The following is a 1,404-nucleotide window of genomic DNA, read 5'->3' as shown; positions in this document are numbered from 1 at the left end:
TTGAACTTAAATATTAGATTTGCTCTAAAACAGTCTTATAACTCTCTGGCAGTTGCTAGCAGGAATTTGTTTATGAATGAAGTTCCTGTGATAAAATTTTTGGGTCTGCAAATTGATAAGAATTTGGATTGGAAGAGTCATTTAGAGTATATTCTCCCTAAACTTACTTCAGCTATTTTTGTAATCAGGAGTTTATCTTATTTTATGAGTAAAAACAATTTTACAAATGGTGTATTTTTCTTATTTCCACTCTATTCTTAAGTATGGAATAATTTTCTGGGGCAACTCAACGAATAATGTTGGAGTTTTTAAATTACAAAAAAATAAGTAATTAGGATTATATGAGTGGAACCTAGAGACTTATGTAGGGATCTTTTTAAGAAATTGAATATACTGCCATTGTCATGTGAATACTTTCTCTCGTTGATGATGTTTGTGATTGATAATCAAACTAAACTTTGTTCAGGTTTAGATGTTCATGGTTTGAATACAAGAAATCGAAAGCAATTATATTTGCCAAACTCGAATCTTTCTGCTTTTCACAAAGGTACTATGTTTACCACTATTAAACTATTCAACAGATTGCCCATAACCATTCAAAGCCTTAAAGAGGATAGAATTAGTTTTAAAAATAAACTGTCTTTATATCTTATGAATAATTCCTTTTATACAGTTTCTGAATATGTGGAGCATTACATAAACAATTAGTTTTAATTATTCTCTTATCTGTGTGTTTGTTTAAATTTTTTGTATGAAGACCTTCATGTCCATTTGTTTTGGACTTATGAAATGAAATATATGTATCTGCAGTCATTTTTCCCTGCATTCGCTTCGTTTGCTTTACTGGCTTTAATTTTAAAAACCGTTAACATCAATACCAACAAGTATGGGAATATCACAATTACTAACAACTACCGGAACAGGAGTGCTCTTAGCAACGAAATGTGCAAGCCTGTCTTTATCTTTGAATCAAGATATCCGTATACCTAAAAAATGTAATTAAATTAATGGCATTACTGCTGCCAACCAAATGTATACGGTTTCGTGGCACAAACCTTAGTTTTATTGTCCACTGTGGTCATTTTCGGTTAATCACGTAACAATATTTGCTTCCGTGCTCTGCTTGTATGCATTAGGCCACATCTAATCTACAGATAATCTGCTCCGTTGAGAATGTATATATAATGAAAATTAAATATGTGTGTAAAGTAATGGTACAAAAGTTCAACCCAAAGTTCGAAACTTTTATTTTCCTCGGTTCACAATACTTCCTTTCGACCACCTTTGACTTTCATATCCTGCTTGCCGCTCTATGCGAAGATTCGATGTTAATCGATATATATACCATTGCAAAGTTATTTCGATATTCCTACTTCAGAAGTCGTCCAATACAACAATCGATAG

The 1,404-nt window shown here is 31.9% G+C and overlaps 1 protein-coding gene across 3 annotated transcripts in view; it reads right to left on the bottom strand.

Annotated features, from left to right (window-relative positions):
• LOC111863828 overlaps nucleotides 1-1,303 on the bottom strand; it is a 20,811-nt gene extending 19,508 nt beyond the window's left edge. For 2 of the 3 annotated variants that reach the window (XM_023850555.2, XM_023850556.2), the window contains exon 1: nucleotides 1,056-1,303. In XM_023850555.2, coding sequence (XP_023706323.1) covers nucleotides 1,056-1,082 — 27 coding nt within the window. In that variant the 5' untranslated portion in view covers nucleotides 1,083-1,303. Of the gene's footprint in view, nucleotides 1-909; nucleotides 953-1,055 lie in introns of those variants that run through there. The other variant, XM_033751223.1, reaches the window with a different exon arrangement.
• Between the last annotated feature and the right edge of the window lie 101 nt (nucleotides 1,304-1,404).

This window comes from Cryptotermes secundus, unplaced genomic scaffold (genome assembly GCF_002891405.2).
Source record: "Cryptotermes secundus unplaced genomic scaffold, Csec_1.0 scaffold1695, whole genome shotgun sequence".
In the NCBI taxonomy this organism is placed as follows: Eukaryota; Metazoa; Arthropoda; class Insecta; order Blattodea; family Kalotermitidae; genus Cryptotermes; species Cryptotermes secundus.
This window is presented reverse-complemented; position numbering and strand designations above follow the sequence as displayed.